At 38.9% G+C, this 18,795-nt stretch overlaps 1 protein-coding gene across 1 annotated transcript in view; it reads left to right on the forward strand.

Annotated features, from left to right (window-relative positions):
• Nucleotides 1-18,329, forward strand: part of LOC127570343 (kinesin-1 heavy chain) — an 85,877-nt gene extending 67,548 nt beyond the window's left edge. Inside the window, exons 23-27 of the mRNA XM_052015801.1 lie at nucleotides 6,618-6,722; nucleotides 7,639-7,855; nucleotides 9,774-9,912; nucleotides 12,972-13,039; nucleotides 15,505-18,329. Coding sequence (XP_051871761.1) covers nucleotides 6,618-6,722; nucleotides 7,639-7,855; nucleotides 9,774-9,912; nucleotides 12,972-13,039; nucleotides 15,505-15,524 — 549 coding nt within the window. The 3' untranslated portion in view covers nucleotides 15,525-18,329. The remainder of the gene's footprint in view (nucleotides 1-6,617; nucleotides 6,723-7,638; nucleotides 7,856-9,773; nucleotides 9,913-12,971; nucleotides 13,040-15,504) is intronic.
• Nucleotides 18,330-18,795: the final 466 nt, after the last annotated feature.

Below are 18,795 nucleotides of genomic sequence, written 5' to 3' on the forward strand. Positions count from 1 at the left end.
TTTGGATCTAACCGAAACATCAACTCCTGGGTCTCCTGGGCAAAAGTGGCGTCAGGTATCCACATCTTTCCAACATCTAAAAATCTTGGCTCCTAAACAGTATAATTGGCGAGGGAAGCCTTCTTGCATAAAAGCTCTAAAACCATGGTTGCGACACTTGATCCTCTGTTATTTAACGGAAGGGCATTTACTTGACACGTGCCCCAAAGACTTGTTTGCTGACCCACGTCTTCAATTCTATTCATACTAGGTCTGACAAGTGCAATGTTCTTTACCAAGTATGTATTGGATCTTAAAAGCAAGGCAGTAATAAAATCAGATTGCTTAAAAGGTACAAAACTCCTTATCCATCTGCTTGACTGGGTGTCATTATTGAAATAACTAACCCCCATACCCCAATGAGGCACTTGTCAAGCAAACATTTGCCATGTCTTGGTATCAACATTCTACCAAAAAATCAAGGATTGTAAGAAGCTCTAAAGTGGGTCAATTTTTTTCTCTCTGGAACTCTTACCAGCTTGAACAACAAACAATCTGCCAGAGGAACTCAGCAGGGGTGTGGGGGTGCAGGAATTGTCGACATTTCGGGTCGAAGCTTGCTTAGCCTTGACAGACAGCATTTTGTAAAAGTAGCAGAGTCTATCACTTTTTGGGAAAACACCAACGGTAACTCTGCCCATTAGATTAATGTGCCTATCATCCCTCTTTACAGCTGCCAAAGCTGAATCACCAGGTAGGAGAGGAAATTAACAATATCCACCTTTTGTTGTCTTGGGGAAATCATTTGGCATCATCTAGGTCACCAAAAACTAGATTCTTGAGAGAACTAGACAGTGGTCCACTCAGGTTATGTTAGACCTTGGTAGACTTTTTTGGCTATGACACCTGGAGGACTTGCCTCAAGTTAGTCTGCTGGTGTTATTATAGACAACCCAAGAATTGACCGCTGTGCAGAGGAGCTGAAAGTTCTAATCAAGCATGGCCTAGTCTTATGCACTTAACAGTAAAAACTGCCATGCAATAAGCATGGATAAGTGATCTCAACCAGCAGATCAGATTAAAGCTCTGCAGTCTTACAACATCTAGATGTGAATAGTGATAGACAAACTGTTAATGAAAGATGCTCCAAAACTATTTCTATCCTAAACAATGGTAGAGCCCAGCATGTGAGTGCTGGAGTTGTGGCTGAAGCATTCCCAATGGTGTTCAGCCACAAGTGGTAAATACATAATCCATCTTTGCTTCCTGAGATTCTGACAGTCTCAGAAGCCATTCTTCAGCCAATTCAATTCACAGTAGTGTAACAAGTAAAGCTGCTGCCTTGCAGCTCCAGCAACTCTCATTCAGTCCTGACTCTGTTGCTCTCTGTGTGGAGTTTGCACATTCTCCCTGTGACGGCATGGGTTTACTCCAGTTTCTTCTCGCATCTCAGACATGGGTTGGTAGGCTAATTGGCCACTCTAAATTGTCTTGTGTGGATGACTAGTAGAAGTTGGGAGAATGGAGAAAATAAAATGGGTTTGGTGCAAGATTGGTCAGGACCCAGAACTTGGTAGGTTGAAGGGTCGATTTCTGTGCTGTAAAAACAAAATTAATTCATTCAGCAACAAGAAATAGCTGAGAGAATGTTATGAGGCAAGACAATATACCAGCTATTGTACTGAAGCTCTGCACTCCAGAACTAGTTGTGACTCTAGCCAGGTTAGTATAGTTACAGTATTGGCCATCTACCTGATAAAGTGAAGAAGTGGCCAGGAATATCTTGCAGAAAGCAAGACAAATCCACTCCAACTAATTTACTATCCAATCAGTCCAGTTTCAATGAATAGGAAAGTGATGGAAGGTGAGATGGCCCTTCTGGATTTTGTCAGGACCACTACCCCTAACCTGGGTCCAAAGATTGATTAACAAGCTAAATTCCAGAGGTGAGGTGCAAGTGACTGCCCTTGACATCAAGGCAGCATTTTACTGTGCCATCAAGGAGTCCCATCAAAACTGAAGTCAATCAGCATTAAAGGGGAAACACTCTGGTAGCTGGAGTCATACTTTGCACAAAAGGAATACGATTGTGATTGGTCATCAGTCATCTCAGCTCCAGGACATCAGGAGTTCCTCAGGGCTGTTCCTCCTAGGCCCAGGCATCTTCAGCTGCTTCAATGACCTTCCTTTCATCATAACGTCCGAAGTGGGGACATTTGCTGATGACTTCACAATATTCAATTCTACACGCAACTCAGCAAATGAACCAGTATACAGCAAGTCCTAGACACATTCAGTCATGGGGTGATAAATAGCAGGTAATATTTGCATGCCACAGAATTGCCAGGCAAAAAAGATCTACTTACAAGACAGCACCTAACCAGTTACCCTTGAGATTCAGTGTAATTACCAAAGCTGAGTCCCCACATTTCTAGGAATCAGCTTTGACAAGACAACTTGACTAGCCACATAAATACTGTGGCTACAAGAACTGGTGCGAAGTTTGGTCTCCTGTGGGTCATAGTTTGTCTCCTGACAACCTAGAGTATTTCCACCAGACAGAAGCCTGGAAAAGTGTAGGTCCAATAATTCCCAAGAAGCTTGGCACTATTCATGAGAAAGCAGCCCATTTGATTGGCACCACATCCAACCCCCTGCACTGATGCATAGTGGCTGCAGTTGTTACTTGCCCAGGCTACTCCTGAAAGCACCTCCCAATCCATGACATCAACCACCAAGAAGGATAAGGGAGCACCTGCGGTTCCAGCTCCAAGTTGCACACTATTCTGATTTGGAAATATGTCACTGGTCCTTCGTTGTTGGATCTAACTCCTGGACCTCCGTACCAAACACCACTTTCACCAGGATGAAATGGTACAAGGGGGTTCACTGCCACCTTCATGGATGCAATTTTGGATGGGTAATAAATGTTGCCCCTTCCGATAATGTCCAGATCCCAAAAAATGAATACATTTTTAAAAAAATTGACATTCCCACTAAACTGGAACAACCCAGCCCACCACCACTGGAGAAGACAGACAAGGCTGGCACAGTCACAACAGTGATCCACCAGGAAGCCCAAGCCAACCCCCTCAAGTGAGCTGGGAAGCTTCCCTCTTGTAATTGGCCTGTAGTCATTGCTGAAAGGTTTGCTCTCACACACAGGACTTTCCTCCCACACTGGAGCTAACGACCATTGACTTAACCATCTTTGCTGTGCCTCTCTGGAAGTCTTGGACAGCCCCAACTGCGTCTGCAGTAAATATTTGGTACCACTAGAGGTCATGTGTAAGCTGTTACTCAAGATGGCTAAAATTTTGTTTTAAAAACTAAAACACTTTGGTAAATTAACAATTGTACTACTTTTTACAATTTGTGAATTATAAATGTACTTAACCCTTGCTCAGTAATATTTTAAAATGCAATTCAAGAATATAAACTCCTTTCCATTTTGTTTACAATCTGGTTTGCACCTGAAGAGAATTTTCCATTTATGGGGATATTAATCTAATCCGTGATTAATTTTGTTTTGAATAAACTTTGATTCTTGATTGGGGATTTCAAGATTAGTGAGTGGATTAGTTGTGCATATCTTGTCAATCCTTGTTGACACCAAGTAATTTTGCGTGTAATCCATGCTCTTTAAGGAATTTAAATAGCTTCTCTGAGTGTGTTAAGAACAGCACTTACAAAAGGTGGTTGTGGCACACTTTGAGCAGCTAGTCACTACTTGATGCAACTTGCAAGGGCATTTCAGAAGCCAGTCAAAAGTTAGTGTAGGATTGAAGTACCAGGTTGTGGCTATAAGAAAATGATAGGAATAAGCAACTTGGCCTTTCAAGCCTGCTCTGCAATTCAATATCATCATGGCTGATCTGCCTCGGGCCTTGGGCCTCGTCTCCTCTGCCAGTTCACCGTAGCCTCAATTCCTTGATCTTTCAAATATTTATCAACTTCCTCTTTAAATACTCCCCAATGATCTGACCACCACTGCTTTCTAGGGTAGAGAATTCTGGAGGTTTGCCACCCTTTGTGAGAGGAAGTTCCTATGCACCTTGGTTTTGAATGACTGCCTCCTAATCTTGTAATTACATCCCCTCATTCAAGATTCTCCCACTGATGGAAACACCTCGACATCTACCCTGTCATGCCCCCTCAGAATTTTGTATGTTTCAGTAAGATCACTCCTTGTTCTTTTCGACTCCAAAGAACATGGACCTAATTTCTGGTGATCACAAGACAAGGGAGCAGAAGCAGGCCATTCGGCCCATCGAGTCTGCTCCAAGGAAAGGGAAATAGAAATGAGAAATGGGGAATGGGGGAAGAAGAAGAAGAAAAAAAAAAATTCCTGGGAATTAGTCAAGTGAATTTCTTTCTGACTGCTGCCAGTGCCAGTATACTCTTTCTTAAATAAGGGGACCAGAACTGTGCACATTACTCCAGTATCCTGTGTAACAGTAACAATTCTTCCCTGTTTCTAGACTCCCAACACTTTCAATAAGTGACTATGGATCTCATTTCCCTTCATGAAGCATTGGGTGAACCAGTTAGGTCCAACTGAAATTCAATAACTATATGCCTGAGTTAGTATTTTACATGTGTTATGTAGATTATTAGCCTAGACCTCTGAATTACTGGACTAGTTCGCTAATTTGGCTAGTATCTGGATTTCATGCACTTCTGTTTTATGTAAATAGTTCAACTTTTTCCTCAATTACAGTTTTTAGGCAACTGTCAGTAATGTATCAACTAATGAGTGGAAGATGCTGGTTGGATCCACAGTGAGAATACTGCCAAACTAATTGATTTTGTATTTGGTGAGCTGGACCCTGGACTTTTAACTAAGTGTTCATAAGTATGATTCCAGAGTTGAGTAGATGTATTTATAGGGAAAAGGTCTTCTATTTAGAAGCAAGAAAGTTGGTGAGTAATAACTAAATGGAGGACTTTAAGGTCAGTAGCTTGATAAGAGAACTTGTTAGGCGGGGCTTATAAAAGATGTTTTGGTTTATGGAGGAATCAAAACATCATCCAAAGAGAGATGAAGTAAAATGAGCAATTATAAATAGAAGTTGAGATAGATAATAGGTAAGCACATTGGGAGAAATAAGGATATTCTGATTGGGGAAAATAACGTGAGCAGAGCCCTGTGGCGAGTGTAAAGGCATAAGCTTTTGAAGCATAAGGCCTTGTTGAGTGCTCTATATAGCTATGTAACACTAGGTAATTGCTGATTTAAGTCTCTAGATACAGGCAAAGGACCAGACAGCTGGCGAGTAGCTAATGTTGTTCCTTTGTTCAAGAAGGGAAATAGGGGTAATACTGGAAATTATAGACTAGTGAGTCTCACGCCAGTAGTAGGGAAGCTATTGGAGAGGAATCTTGGGTATAAGATTTAATGAGCATTTGGAAAAGCGTGGCCTAATTGGGACAGTCAGCATGGTTTTGTGCGAGGCAGGCCATGTCTTACTAACTTGATTGAGTTTTTTGAGGAAGTGATGAAGGTGGAGGTGTGGACAGATTTTGGTAAGGTACTCGACAAGTTCCCTCGTGGTAGGCTCATCCAGAAGATTAAGATGTATGGGGTCCACGGTGACTTGGCCGTTTAGATTCAGATTTGGCTTGCCATTCAGTTGAGGGTAGTGGTCAGTGGGTCTTATTCTGGAGTTCTGCAGGAATCCATACTGGGACCTCTGCTGTTTGTGATGTATATAAATGACTTGGATGAAAACATGGATGGGTGGGTTAGTAAGTTAGCAGATGACACAAATTGGTGGCATTGTGGACCATGTAGAAGTTTGCCTAAGGTTACAGTGAGATGTAGATCTGTTGGTATGGGTGGAGAAGTGGCAGATGGAGTTTAATCCGAGCAAGGGTGAGGTGCTGCTCTTTGGGACATCAAACGTAAAGGAACAGTACACAGTTAATGACAGGATACTTAACAGAATTGATGTTCAGAGGGATCTGAACTGAATCCTGAAAGTGGCTGCATAAGTGAATGGGGGTAGTAAAGAAGGCGTATGGTGTGCTTGCCTTTATTAGTCAAGGCATTAAGTTGAAGTTATATTGCAGCTTTATAAAGCTCAAGTTAGACCACAACTAGTGTACTGCATTCAATACCGGTTGCCTGATTGTAGGGGAGACCTGATAGAAGTTTATAAAATTGAGAGGCATAGATAGAGTGGACAGCTGGTATCTTTTTTCCCCAGGGTCAATGTGTCTAGTACTAGAGGGGCATGCATTTATGGTAAAGGGGGAAGTTCAAAGGAGATGAATGGAGCAGGTTTCTTTTCATGGAGTGGTCGCTGGCTGGAATGCACTGTCAAGGGTGGTGGTGGAGGCAGATATGATTAGAGGCATTTCAGAGGCTCTTAGATGGCCACATGTATATGCAGGGAATGGAGGGATATGAACCATGTGCAGGCAGAAGAAAGTGGGTGTCATTAGCTTAATTAGCTCAGCACAACATCGTGAGCTGAAGGACCCCTGTTCCTGTGCTGTTCTGTTATATGCATGCACTGTTTTGTGGTATAATTCATTGAAACTTTTACTGTGATATAAGTTTGTATGCAAAATGTTTTAATGAGCTGATTTTGTAAATCTTTGTATCATTGTTTATAAATATTTTGTATCTCTAGAGTGCTGAAATGGATTCTGATGATACTGGTGGTAGTGCTGCACAGAAGCAAAAGATCTCCTTTCTTGAGAACAACCTTGAACAGCTCACTAAGGTTCACAAACAGGTACATCAAAAAGCATTAAAGTTTCTAATCAGCCTGTTTACATTTGTAATTCATTTGGTGATCTGTTCCATTTGAGCTTTGCCAAACTGGAGGTCTATATAGGATTGCCTTCCAAAACTATGGCTGCATTGATGGATAACGTCTAAATAAGGACACCCATGATCTGTTGTCAACAAGATATGCAAATTTGTAAAGATTTAAACATTGCTTCCAAAGCTTCCAGGAATTTATGCAGCCCTATTTATACAAAGCTTTGATCTAGCCACACAGGCGAGCAAAATTAACAGCTGTGCATCAAAGCAATTGGATCTGTTGTCCTGAATTTACTTATAGTTTTGTTAATGTGATTGTGTCTTCAGATTAGAAAACTATTCAAAGCTGCATTGATATTTGTATCGTGTCTGCTGTTATTGACTTGGAGGCTAAAATTTACTGGTAGCAATTTTCCTTTGATCTCAGCAGTTTATAAGCAGCAGAATTTTCATTTTCCAGTTATAGGTCCATTCTGCCAAATAGTTTGCAAGCTTACAATCAAGTAAAAATTATCAAAAGCAGCTCCTCTTTTCCTATTACTTGTGATAAATAAAGACATGGCTGATCTTTGGGTGATCTTTTATTGTGGAATGCTATTGCTGCCATTTTATACTTTTAGAATTCTGACACTCAAGCTAACCCGTTTAAATATCTCCCATAGTTACAAAGTCATTGGCAGTCATTAAGGTTTTTGCAGATCAAGGGTGTTTATACATTAGATGAGCCAGTGTAAATTCAGACCATGTGTTAAATTTTATATAATCTTTTTCTTGAAGCTTGGTATTATTCAATTCATTGCATTTAAATTGCAATTTTGTGAAGTCCTGATGCAGTCTGATCATAGTTTCTCATTTGTAATGTTAAGTTGTATGCTTAACTTTAGTTGGTACGAGATAATGCAGATCTTCGTTGTGAGCTTCCAAAACTGGAGAAACGACTGAGAGCTACAGCTGAAAGAGTCAAGGCTTTGGAGTCCGCATTAAAGGAAGCGAAAGAGAATGCAGCTCGAGATCGCAAACGTTACCAGCAGGAAGTGGATCGCATCAAGGAAGCTGTTCGAGCAAAGAACATGGCAAGGAGAGTACATTCTGCACAGATTGGTACGTTAGATATTTAACAGTAGTGTGGAACTGGTATTGCTATTAAGATTATTTAGTCATGAATTGAGCTCTTTAATCTTTTTAAAAATATTAAGATGTGCAGTAAGTACTTGGATCAGGCAACATCTGTGGAGGTCAATAATTTTTCATGAAACTGGAAAAAGATTGCAATTATTACAAGTGTTAAGCAAGTAGAGGCAGGGAGGGGAAAATGGTCTGTGATAGAGTGGAGGAAGATGTGTTCATTGGTGGCATCCTGCTGGAGTTCTGGAACTAGTGAGGAGTAATCCATTGATCTTTGTTCTTTTTTTTGCACAGAAGAGGCAGGAGAAAACGCACCTGAATATTTTATGCCCAGCATCTGCAGTTTTTTGCTTTGTTTCTTTAGATAACTTGAACTTGACATTGGTCCTATTTATGGTTAAGAAAGAATTTTTTTTGTAGATTGTGGAAATAAATAGCTTGTTACATTGAACTGAAATCAATACTTCAAACTGTACATTTACATATGCATTCCATTTTGTATAATCTTTTATGAATGGAAGACTGGTTGGATGCTAATTATTTTGATGTAATGCAGACCTTTGACTTGTCATTAGCACTTCTACTTAATTTTTGTTTTCCATTTCAATTTGTAAGGTTGGAATCAGAATTTGTATTTTCCCCATCAGTTCTGATCTACCCAAAATCCCTTTGTTTGGCTCAGGATAACTTGGCTAAGTATGGAGTTGCATCTTACTGGTAAATGCCAAAGGTTCTGTTTGCCTGTTTAAGTTTCCACACATTCATTCTCAAACGTGAAAGTCCCTGAATTTGCTGATAGTTTGGAATGCAATCTGCCAATTCCCTCCATGCAAAGTTCTGTTCTGCTAAGTTAAAATTATATATGAGACCAAATGAAGAGGATGCCAGGGGATGGTCATCATTGAACAGTAAGCACAGGAACAGTCCCTTTGGCACACGATGTCTGTGCCCAACATAATGCTTATTTAAACTGTACATCGACTTGAACATTATCTATAATTCCTCCATTCCCTGTTTGTTCATGTACCTGTCTAAATGCCTGTTAAATGGTTCTGTTGTATCTGCTTCCACCACTTCCCCTGGCAGTGCATTTCTGGAACCTACCACTCTGTGTTTAAAATAAAACACTTGTCTTGTAAACCTCCTTTAACCTTCCTCCCTCTCACCTTAAAGCTATGTCCTCTCCTATTTGACAGTTCTACCCTGGGTAAAAGATTCTATCTACCCCTATCAATGCCTCCCATCATTTTATATACTTCTATCGGGTTGCCCCCGAGCCCTCAAAACTCCAATGAAAACGATCCAAGCTTGTCCAACCTTCCCTTATAGCTAATACTCTCCAGTCCAGGCAACATCGAGGTGAACCTCTTCTTCAAAGCTCCAAAGCCTCCACATCTTTCCTATAATACTGTGACCAGAACCGTGCACAGTGCTCCAGATGTGGCCTATCCAAAGTTTTATACACTTGAACATGACTTCTCAACTTAAATACTCAATGCCTGACCAATGAAGGCAAGCATGCTGTATGCCTTCTATACCATCCTATCCACTTATGCGGCCACTTTTAAGGAGCTATGGATTTGGAGCCCAACACTCCTCTGTAAAAGATTATACGAAATGGAATCACATATATAATTTCCTCTGTATCCTAAAGGCATTTTTGTTAGGTTATCTGGCCACTGTAAAGTTATCCCTTGGTGTATGTAATTGGCAAAAGAATCAAAGGGGAGTTGATTGGCATGTGAGAGAGAATAAGTTGTATCTACTGGGAAGAAAGGGGGAGGACAGCAAGCTTAGATCCGGTGGGCGATTGAAAATGAGTAAGGAGCAAGTGCAAAATTATAATTTGGTCTCCAAGGAAGATTTGAGTAGTTGGTGTTTTTTGTTTATCTAGCTAAACCCATCCGTCCTGGTCAACCACCCATGGCATCTCCAACTCATCCAAGTGCAATTCGTGGAGGAGGTGGATTCTTCCAGAACAGCCAAGCAGTCGCAGTACGTGGAGGTGGCGGTGGCGTAAAATCAGATAAGTTGTACGTATCTAGTGAAAGGTTGTTCTGTGCAGGTTCTGATGAGGTAACTATTTTGAAATCCCATATTTCAATGCCCTTGTGGTCTCATAACTCTGCAAGTTAATTATCTGTGTATATATTTTAACCATTGCTAACCATTTCTAGCAGCAGGATTTTGCTACTTTAATTGCTTTTCTTTTCCCATTGTAAACAATGTGCTTGTGTCTGCATTTGTCATTGTCTTCTCTCGCCATAATGAGGGCATCTGCTGTGATCGACTAATGAAGGTGACTAATTCACGATACCTTTAGTATTGTTTGTAGGGTTTAATCAACACAATAAATGCAAAATAAAGGCAAAAACTGATGAAATAAATTGAATTTAATTTAGTTTGTGGAATGAGGAAATATTTGATTAGGTTTTATGGCTAACTGGAGTTTGAATAGGAAGTTCTAAAATGCAGCTTTTGGATTTGATAGAGAGCTCAAACCAAAATACTCTTCAGATTTGTTTGAGGTGTATACACTTTGGAAGGCCAAACTCCAAGGCGGAATACAAGGTAAATGGCAGGATTCTGGGCAGTGTAGAGGAGCAGAGGGATCTGGGGGTTCATATCCACAGATCACTGAAAGTTGCCACACAGGTGGATAGGGTAGTTGAGAAAGCTTATGGGATGTTAGCTTTCATAAGTTGTGGGATCAAGTTTAAGAGCCGCGAAGTAATGATGCAGCTTTACAAAACTCTGGTTAGACCACACTTAGCGTACTGTGTCCGGTTCTGGTCGCCTCATTATAGGAAGGATGTGGAGGCGTTGGAAAAGCTGCAGAGGAGATTTACCAGGATGCTGCCTGGATTAGAGAGTATGGATTATGAGGAGCTAGGGCTTTACTCATTGGAGAGGAGGAGGATGAGGGGTGAGAGACATGATAGAGGTATACAAGATATTAAGAGGAATAGATAGAGTGGACAGCCAGTGCCTCTCTCCCAGGGCACCAATGGTCAATACAAGAGGGCATGGCTTTAAGGTAATAGGGGGGAAGTTCAAGGGAGACGTCAGAGGGAGGTTTTTCACCCAGAGAGTGGTTGGTGCATGGAATGCGCTGCCTGGGGTGGTGGTGGAGGCTGATACATTGGTCAAGTTCAAGAGATTGTTAGATAAGCATATGGAGGAATTTAAGATAGAGGGATATGTGGGAGGAAGGGGTTAGATAGTCTTAGGAGTGGTTTGAAGGTCGGCACAACATGGTGGGCCGAAGGGCCTGTATTGTGCTGTATTGTTCTATGGTATGTCTGAAGTTAAAATCTTATTAATATGTTTTGAGTTCTGCTTTGTTTCCAAAGGTACCTTGTCCTTTAGATGATGTGGTCTTATTTCAGATATAATTGTGAAACCAAACTGAATAAATAAATTCTGTTGCCATTCTGCTGACGTACTTGTGAGAAAGTTATCCTACAGACATTTCTGAGCTGTGCCTTGTATGTTACTGCATTAAAACCTATTCAAAACTGCATAAGATTGGGAAAGATTATTTTGAAAGTGGTCAATGCATGGTTTTCTTTGTTTCCTGCAATCTCTAATACAAATGAGCTACTACTGAGGGAACTTGAAAAAATTCTATTTTGTGGAAAAAGAACAGGCAAAAAAAATGATGCTAATAGCAGCCACGTTAAATCAGCACTGCTAGTGTGCTTGTGATACTGACTAGCTTTTAGCCTTTATCCTGGCTAGAATGATGCAATTAAAATACGCACTGTTTTCGAAATATTTTGTGTGGGTTGATGTGGTTTCCATTTATCTCTCTGATCAAGATAACAACGCTTATTGTGGTTAAAAGGCTGAAACACTTCAAACTTCTTGAATTAAATACACATTCACTAATTGCTGGGGTCTTTTTAATCTTTAATACAGCTTTGTAAACTTTTGCCTGTTATTTTACATAAGGTGTAACTTTTTCAGTTCAGTTGGAGAATTCCCTTTTTATTTTTGCAGTGTTTTCTTTGCTGCTTGAGTTTTATGGGGGAGTTGTGTTTTTTTTTGAACCCAGTTGTTTTGCACCTGACCTAAAAATGTCATCGTCATGAAAACTAATATGCAGTTCAAATCTCTGCAGTATTGGAGGATTACTTCCTTGTAACACTATTTCGGAAACACAAGATAAACTGGGAAACTTCAGGCCAGACACGTAATATCGGTAGTGGGAAAATAAGTTTTAATTTGGAAATGACTAATCAAGGAAAGCCAGCATGATGCTGCCTGTTTGTTGCTCATGTATCCTCAGCCTATGGAACCGAGAGGAGAGGATACATGAGCAACAGACAATCTGCTGGAGGAACTCAGTGGGTCGAGCAGCCTCTGTGTGAGAATACATACTTGGCTTAGTGACTTGAAGCAGAGGTGGCAGTGGTGGATGGTACTTCATTGTGGAAGGAGATTTGCTGTGACATTTTCAAGAGGTGATTTGGGGTATTTTGCTCCTTTACTGTTTTGTAAACTGATCAGATTCTGGGGGAGGAAAAGGCATTAAAAACTTTGCAACAGAATAGCAACATTCCATTGTGCAATGGAAGGCACATGGCAGTTCTTCAGTCAAGGAGAGAAATTTTATTATTTAGATTCCATTATAAAATCTTAATGTTCAGGAACAGAAAATGTTAAATAGTAGTGCTGCAGAGGTAGCTGCTGTTTCAGAGAGAATTTTTTTTTTGCAAAATGAAGACCATGTTACAGGAACTTGTGGTTGCTTTGGGAAGGACATTGAGGCCATCAAAAGGGTAGTGGTCTACAATGGTGGGTAAATGTAGCCACTTGAACAGATGTGGAACAAGGCTTGGCTGTGTGGGAATGTGCCTGAAGATACTTCAGCCTGCACTGATTAGAATCTTTTTGAACTACAAGCATCATACTTGTAAATTGTGTTTTTGTTTCAATTTCTAATTACAAACCTTTGACAGGTTAAATTCTTCAATCAGCCAAATGGAAACTTAATATTGCATGTTTAGATCCTTCCTCCAAAACGTAATCATCCAGAGTCCGTTTGAAAGTCTGGAATTGTACTAAACAAGAACTTACTTTATTTTAGTGTCCCTGGAGGGATGGTTAATAATGCTGAAATTGGAGACATTGGCTTCTTGCCTTCAACTGTTAAAGGTAGGTCATCTTAGTGCAGAGTTAACCACAGGCAAATTACTACAAAATGTAAAAGAGAGATTGGGTATTTTAAATATATTTCCTGTAGAATATTGTATGTTCAGAATGATGAAATAGATTGTATTTGGGAATGAAGACAGAAAATGCTGGAAGTACTTGGCTGATCAGACAGCATTTGTGGAAAAGAATAGTGAGTTTTTCAGGCCAAAGACCCTTGATGTGAATGATTTTCATTGCATTTAGGAATGGTTTGGAGAACAATGTTGTTTGCTGTGTGTTCCTGAAATATAATTTTTTTCCACAACGTCTTTATTTGGCAACTGCAGATAAACTTGTGGATTAATTGTTGCAGTGAAGAACATTGTATTCAAATTTTCTGCATACACTTTGAATAAACTATCATATGTTTGTGTCTATTGGTAAACACTGCTGTGTAACAAGATAACCTATTATGTTTTTATTCACAAGATCAAGTCTAAAAGGATTTTCAGCTCTAATTGATGTGCAAATATGAACTGCTTGATTTTGGCTAAGTTCAAATGTTAATTTTTGTAAAATCATAGCGACAATGTGGGTGTAGGTGTGAATCAGTTTAACTAGCTTGCATTTACCTGCTTAACTTGTTTCTTTAATTATTGACCCATGCATTAGAGGGGATAGTGTTTCTCTGTCTGCTTCACCTTACCAGCAGCTATGAAAAGGATTTCTTAGGGGAGCTCCTGTAACAAAAGCACTATCTTGAAGGGTTGTCATCAATCTTTTCATTGCTTCTTGCTTAACAAAATATTCCAAAGCATAAACATCATTGATTTTGCATTTTCTCTCTTCTGTGTATTCCTGGAACACGCAGATGATCCAAGAGATATAAATGATAATAGGTGAATACTTTTTCAGATTTGTGTTGGTAGTTAATTCCCTTGTGTTTTTCCTATTCCTATATTTTCCCCATTGAATCTTCTTAAATTGGAGATGATTTAAGCAGAAATGATCTCTTCTGACTTTACCTGTGACTTTTTATGCATTCAGTAGGCCTAAGGGTTTGCATAGTTGTATGCATAAGTCATCTCTTCCTCCAATCCATTTGTCATACTTCAGGTAGTTCGCAGTAAGTCTGAGCTTTGTCATTTTGTCCAGAAATCTAGTTGTGATTTTTCCTGCTGTTTGATTCCAACATACACCGCTTTAATAGTTGTACTGTTACCTTTTTGAAACAAGTACCTGTTATAACCGTGCATGAAACAGCAGCAATATGTTGAACACTTGCACTGCTCTCCGTTTGGAAAGACAAACATGGTTAATCACCCCAAGATAGAAAAACATCAGGGTAACCAGTGTTGCAGATTAAAAACCTAAAAAAAAATGAGTGAGGTCAAACCTTATCAATTTTTTTTTTAAAAAGAAAAGATGACTGTCAGTTTTTGTGCTGCAGTACTGAAGTAGAGTTGAGCTTGGCTCTTTCTGCCACTGTTAAACTGATGCCATTAGCTGTGGTTTTACTGCACTATTATCCATTTGCCCTGTTAATAGTATGCAGAAAAATAATGCCATGCTTTCATAGTATTTTGCTGCTTCATGGTGGGTGGGGGGGGGGGGGGGGGGGGTGGAGGGGAGAGAGGAGAGGTTAAAATTTTACAAATTATTGACCAGCACCCATTTTTCAACAAAAAATGTTCATTTCTCTCATGAGGTCCCAAAGCACTTTACAGCAAATTGAGTTTTTTTTCTTAAGTTAGACTGACTAACAGTCTTCTAATTTAGGAAATACAGCAGCCAATTTGTCACAGCTTCTTCAACATTGTCAGCATAATTATGTCCAGATATTCTGTTTTAGCAAAGTCAAACGATCCTTAGGGTCTAGGGCAATCATCCATATTAATCCTGTCTTCTGGGACTTGGCCCAAAGCTTCAATGCCTAGATGATCAAAGTGCTTGTCTAGTCACCTCTTAAGTGCTGTCAGGGACTCTGCTTTCTCCACTCTCTCTGGCAGTGCATTTCAGGTACTCGCCATTCTGGGTGGAAAAAGTTTCCCCTCAGATCCCCTCTAAATCTCTTGCTTCTCCCCCTAAATCTATGTCCTCTAGTTTTATTCATCTCTAAGGGGGAAAAGATTCCTGCAATCCACCCTATCTACACCTCTCATAATTATGTATATCTCAGTCATGACCCCCTTAACTCTTCTGCTGCAGGGAAAACAAACCTAGCCTCTATCTCTCCTGATAACCAAAACGCACCATCTTAAAAGAAGAATCACTAGTTAAATTCTTCAATCCTTAATGATCATCTCTGCTGCTCTCATGTTGTGGTCTTGTCTATTTACAACATTAAAGTGACATTTTATAAGAAATTCTTCAAAGCATTGCAGCTCTGTGCAGGTATTTGTCTCAAGAAATGGTTTTTAATAAGCCTTTACCTGGATTAGTTAATGTTTTAATTTTTGAATGCTCATTTCTTTTTATTTTTACAGCTGCTAAAGCAACAACATAATCAAAGAGAAGCAGATATCATCCAAACACCCCATCATTCCAAGGCAGTGTGAACTCTGCAACTTAGACTTTTCACAGGATTATTTTTGGAAAAATTGGAAAAAAAACTGGCCTGTACAGTTACATCCTTGCAAAATAAGAGTGCAATGTAGGCATCTTGCAAATACTACATGTGATTTAATGTGTAGCTTCATTGCACAGTACGTTGTCATTCATGTCTTAAATTTAGTCTGCACTGTGCCAAGTTGAATGTACGTTGTTGCAGGAAAACTTTAGCAGAAGCGTTGAAGCCTAATTTGTGTACATTTCATTGTTTTAGGATTTGTGAAACAATGTCGCCAAGTAGATTTGATAAGCTTGTTTTACAGTGGAAAAATGATTTGGAGGAACCCAGCTATAACCCTTGTGTAAATTAAGATAGTACTTGAAGTTTTTCTTGAAATGAGATTTTTATCTTGGTTTAAGATGAAGAGGAGTAGTACAATTTGAATACTGAAGGTGCATTTATGACTATGTGGTTAGAGCAGAGAGCTAGGATAGTACAGGAAAAAAAAGCTGCTAATAAAATACTGGAATGTTTGAGATTGTTTAACATGAATATATTGCATTGTCTGACTAAGGTTTTGGGAAGAACAGATTAAACTATGCTGAAAATGTATTGCTGACCATAAATGTAAAAGGAAACAGTTAAAAGGCATTATATTTGGAGGTGGAAGGAACTTGCAGCTGCATGTCCTGTCCAGATTCTTTGTCTTTTTTTTATGGTGAACTAGGGGTCAGTGTTTCACTACTGGCTTTACTATACGTATAATAAAATAACATTAAAAAGAGCATTTGAGTTTAAAAAAAAGTTGCACTTGTTCTGGTTGTATAATTGGTTTCAGTTGAAGTGCAAAATTTAAAAACAATTTTGAATGGCAATTGTTAATCACTTTTTTCAATGCTTATACATCTTGCTCATATCTAATGTTTTCTTTTTAAATGCTTGGTACGTGCTATTGATCACCAGACTCAGTGGTAGCCATTAACATGCAGCATGTAGAAAAAAGTCACAAATGGAAAACCTGTGCAAATTTGCAGTACCATTTTACCATAATTGGTTCTTTGTAGGTAAGTTCTAAATGTTAATACCATGACGAACTCTAATGGCACAAAATGCTTGTGTTGACTCTGTCTAGGTTGAATTAAACTAAAGTTTATCCTAAGGAATAACTCAGACTCTACCATTATGCTTACACAGTTATGGCACTTGCAGAATAAAATGGTAGTTTTTAACCTAAGTCAAAAAGGAAGGAATAACTTAAACGGTGCACAAAGTTGCATAACTGTGAGAATCAATTATTGGAATAAATAAGAAAGCAGTATGAGGTGATCAACACAATTTCACTGAAGTGTCCCCAAGGACGACTCAACTGGGCATAAATGTTGTTGAGATGTATCTTAAAATGGTACATGTTTTTAAAAAAAAGCCTCAATCCTGCATGTAATATTTGTAATTTCACAAATATACATGTCTCTGTTTGCCAATTCAAATAGGATTGTGTCATGATATTGTGCACAGCTTCTTGGCAAAAGGCTGTTTATCCTGAACTCAATGGATTAAAGCTTTATATCAATGTTAATGGCCTTGTCTATCGGATACTTAAATAATTTCATTTGTATACAAAGGAAAATGCACTTTTCAAGAAAGTGGTCAATTTGGCAGATAGTGCAACTTAAATAAATGACTAAACCAAGACTCATGATGTATCTTTTTAAAAACACATGGTGATTATTATTTTTGGCACTGTGTACTGTATTTCTGTCTCTCTATTTTATAGCTTTTTTTAAACTTTGCAGTTGCTGGAAGCTCACCAACAAATCAGCCAGTAAAGCAACTGAGAGGTAAACAGTACAAACATGTTTCAAGCACGAGTGAAGGTCAATTTGTATCTAGGGCCTTTTCGTTTCAGGGTATTTGACATTCTAAACACTGATCAGCCAGTCAGTGTATCTAGACAAAAATTTCTATAAGTGCTGTATTTATAATAAACATCTTTAAATCTTATTACCTTTATTCCTAAGAACAATATCACCATGTGCTTTTTTTAATTAGAAGTATTTGGACCATAATAAGACTATGCTCATTGTCCAAGACAGAACTTAATAACTGTTTTTGTAATTTTGTCTCATCAATATTGTAAATCTCCTGATTTTTGCATATTTGTGTATGGCTTTCTGTTCAGATAGGAGGATCTGTATATTAGGTCTAACACTCAGAATTGGTTGATAGGTGCAGTCACTGCCTAAGAGACATTACTAGTTTAAGGGCCAATAGTTCAATATTGCAATCTTTGTGAATTTCCAATTTGTGACATCTGTATCAAAGTTGCCATTGCAAATCATCTGGACAGGGCTGTGAGCTGGATGTTGAATACAAATTTATTATTTGTTGAATAGTAACTGCCTCGCTGTCCTGATTGCATTGCAGTGTACTCTTCAAGTGCTTATTGTAAGCTTGTTCCTCACATCTTGTAGAAATAATCGAGTTTATGCTTTAAAACCATTTGAATAAAAACCTAGTATTTATTCATGGTGATCAACTAAATTATTTGCATTATTTAAACAATGCTAAAGAAATTACTGTAATAGTTCTAAATTTGACATGAGATGACACTAAGGTATCCGCCTGTGGAATATGGTGCAGAATAAGTCGGACAGCAGAAGGCGCATAAAATTCTGTTTTGGTTAAGCCATCATTTAGTTTTGACTGACTGCATGCTGTAAATGTATTTGTGTTTAAATAAATATGACTTTTGTCTGGGAATTCTATGAACTTCTGAGTGATTTTTTTTTAACATTTCATTTTTTTCAATTCAACCTTTCCCTAGTTTAGTTATAAAATACAAAGGTAACTGCTGATTGAGTACCATGAGTATTTAGTGTAAACTAGTACTTTGTACAACTGATCGGTTTTGGCCAACGAAATGTATAAAGTGAATAAAAGTATATATAGAAGAAGTTAATCCCAGTTAATGAAGATTCTAGCCAGAGTAAGCTCAGCTGTTTGCAATTTAAAATACCAACCATAGCTGGTGCTCTTGTGATACCACTGATACCATGATGTGGAGTTGTATTTATGGCATAAACATGTCCTCCACTTAGTAAACAAATTTAGCATAACAGATGGCTGTGGAAAAGCATAGAATATGCTGAGCATGCTGTGAAAGAGCTGCTTGATCTGGCTTTTGAATAGAATTGGATTTTGCTTTCCCCTGTCCCCTCTTCCTTTA

The sequence above is a fragment of the Pristis pectinata genome, chromosome 5, assembly GCF_009764475.1.
Source record: "Pristis pectinata isolate sPriPec2 chromosome 5, sPriPec2.1.pri, whole genome shotgun sequence".
In the NCBI taxonomy this organism is placed as follows: Eukaryota; Metazoa; Chordata; class Chondrichthyes; order Rhinopristiformes; family Pristidae; genus Pristis; species Pristis pectinata.